This window comes from Mus pahari (genome assembly GCF_900095145.1).
Source record: "Mus pahari chromosome 2 unlocalized genomic scaffold, PAHARI_EIJ_v1.1 2_unlocalized, whole genome shotgun sequence".
Lineage (NCBI taxonomy): Eukaryota > Metazoa > Chordata > Mammalia > Rodentia > Muridae > Mus > Mus pahari.
Window position 1 is genome coordinate 14126 of NW_018391599.1, and position 2888 is coordinate 17013.

A 2888-nucleotide genomic window follows, 5' to 3' on the forward strand; every position below is an offset into this window, starting at 1 on the left:
GAGAGAGAGCGAGAGAGAGAAGGGTTTATGTGTTTGAGTATAAATGTTAAATAAACTCCAGGCTGACTTGACCTATCATTTTGACCTATCATTTTATACTCTATTCCTTCTATGTTAAAGATGTGAACATATATTCAGAAAAATACTTTTCAACAGAAATATATATGAAAGGTTACATTAGCTGGTTAAAGTGTTGTGACAGAAAGTGGGCAGGAATCTGCCCTGCTGGGTCCTCTAGAATCAGTGTTTAGAAGTTTACTAATTCTATGTTCTAATCAAATTTCCATATTGTCGTTAGCATAAATAATAGCAATCAACTGAGCATTTAGTGTATAGGAAACCTACTGTATAATAGGAACATCAACAAGTCATGATGATGGTTTTCAGTGTCTGTAGTTAATTTAGATGCCTCAGATCTACCCCTCTGTGAAACCATCTTATACAGGGATTGTTTTAAGTCATAGAATGTTGTTTTTTTTTTCTGTTTATTTTGAGTATCTGCTATATGTAAGGCCTATTTTGAAACTTTATAAAATTTTAAAGAAAATTTAATGAACAATTTCCTTTCTTAGGCCATATACCTAGACATGCACAATGATATCAAAATCCTAGTTTCTATAATTTAATTATTTTGTTCATTTTAAGTATAAATAAATCTTATTTAACTTACTGATTTTACATTTCCTTTAATAAATTTACCAATTTCAATTTAAAAATCTCCCTGAGGTTAGAACATTGTGCTTTCTTTCTCAATTTTGTGTTCAGCATTTACTTAGTTCAGTGGTTGAGACCTAAGCACTTAATAAATATCAGTGACAGAAAGGTTGGGGTTGACATTACGGCTTTCCTCATTTGTAAGTTATATTGTTAACATAAAATAAATGGCACCTTTTCTCCTAGGGAAGGTGGTCATTTCAAAGGAAGTATTTATCAACAGTGATCAAAGACATTCCCATCACAACCACTGTTCAATCATGGACCAAACTCAGCATTCAAGCAAAGCTGCAGAGGCCCAACCTTCAAGATCAGAGAAAACAAGGCACTGCGATGGATTCAGGGTAGGATGAGTGTCATATTCCCAAATTAACATAAGTAAATAGGGAATTCAGTCAACTAAAAGAGCGTTATGTTTCAGATTAGAATTTTCACTGAAGTATAAAATTTTAACCTCATCATCTATATCTTGATTTAAATGTTTTAAAATTTGGGTAAAGTTTTTCTTTTGTGGTATTTCTGATGTTCAAGTATTTATTGACATTGGAAAATTAGAAATATTTTGATTAGAAATAGAAAATTAGAAATATCTGCTCTGATTGCTGATGGTCCAAGAGATAACTATAAATGTTTAAAAAACTGTATGTGCTATGTAAAATATTCTTGGAGTCAAACTAAAAATCCATATTAGTGTCTAAAAGCCATTTTATAATCTCAAACTGTTGAGTTATTCTTTCCTTAATATTTTTTCTTTTTTGTTTTTTATTTATTTTTTATATTATTATTTTCTTTATTTACATTTCAAATGCTATCCCGAAAGTTTCCTATACCCCTCCCCCCGACCTCTGCTCTCCTACCCACCCACTCCCACTACTTGGCCCAGGCCTTGCCTTGTGCTGGGTCATATAAAGTTTGCAAGACCAAGGGGCCTCTATTCCCAATGATGGCCGATTAGGCCATCTTCTGCTACATATGCAGCTAGAGACACAAACTCAGGGGGTACTGGTTAGTTCATATTGTTGTTCCACCTACAGGGTTGCAGCCCCCTTAAGGTCCTTGGGTACTTTCTCTAGCTCCTCCATTGGGGACCCTGTGTCCTTAATATTTTCTTAGTAATTTTAAACATTCCGATAACAAAAGGACACAGTCTGTTGAGAGTGAAATTTTCATTAATTAAAAAGCTGGGAGAAAGATGTAGTCAAAAACTTAGTACAGTCATTTCCTCCTCTTCTCATCTGAAAATGTAATAATATTACCCTTTGTTCTGTCGCAAAACTTATGGGTAATTGATGGTGAATCCACACCTAGGAAAAAGGAGCAAAGTGACATGAAGAGGTCAAATCAGCAAAGTGGAAAATGGAGAAAATCACCTTCCCAAAAAACTCGAAACAAAACAAAACAAAACAAAACAAAAAACTTGCACCCAATGCACCAAAGACAAAGCCTCAACATCTTATAAAGGACAAGACATCAACCATGATTACCTTTCTCTAGCACTTTAAATTTCTTATCTATAATGCAGATAAAACAGCTAATACTCAATGGCAAGAATGTTGTAATAAAAACAGTCCCTTTTAACTTTGTCCAAAGAACATAAAAAAGAGTAATTTTCAGTGACTTCTGGCAAAGTCTGTTCTGATGAAATATCTGAATAATGTTTAAACAGAAGGGCAGTTCAGGAATAGTACAGGCCAATACAATGTAATGACATTGTATTATGTTGCATTACAATGTATCTCTGGGCTATTATGCTGAGTTACAATGTATCTCTAGGGTATTATGCTGTGTAATGGTAGTCTCATTTCCATGCTTTACTGTGAACTTCTGGAGAACATAGCCAGAGTAGGAGTTAAATATTTGTGCAAAGCATGTTATCTAATCAGGAAGATAGAAAAAAAAACACTAACAATCGTAATAATAATGATAATAATATTAATAATGACTAATATATATTGTACAATTACTGCATTCCAGGTTCTACTCTACTGTTATTTCTGCTAATGGACTTGATCCTTAGTACAATTTCACCAGCCAGAAGATGCCTTATGTGCACCCAGAGAAGATGGGTTTTCTTTTCTTTTCTTTTTTTTTTTTTTTTTTTTGATATCTACCCTCTAGGCTATTAGAATCTATTTTCCTTTTTTTTTTAATTAAATTTATTTATTTATTTTTTA

At 33.0% G+C, this 2888-nt stretch overlaps 1 protein-coding gene across 4 annotated transcripts in view; it reads left to right on the plus strand.

Annotated features, from left to right (window-relative positions):
• The window catches only part of LOC110314592 (solute carrier organic anion transporter family member 1B2), a 48791-nt gene that overhangs the window by 3807 nt on the left and 42096 nt on the right, over nt 1-2888 (plus strand). For 2 of the 4 annotated variants that reach the window (XM_029534600.1, XM_029534601.1), the window contains exon 2: nt 901-1058. In XM_029534600.1, the coding sequence (XP_029390460.1) occupies nt 975-1058 (84 nt within the window). In that variant the 5' untranslated portion in view covers nt 901-974. The remainder of the gene's footprint in view (nt 1-900; nt 1059-2888) is intronic. The other 2 variants (XM_021188866.2, XM_029534602.1) reach the window with 1 other exon arrangement.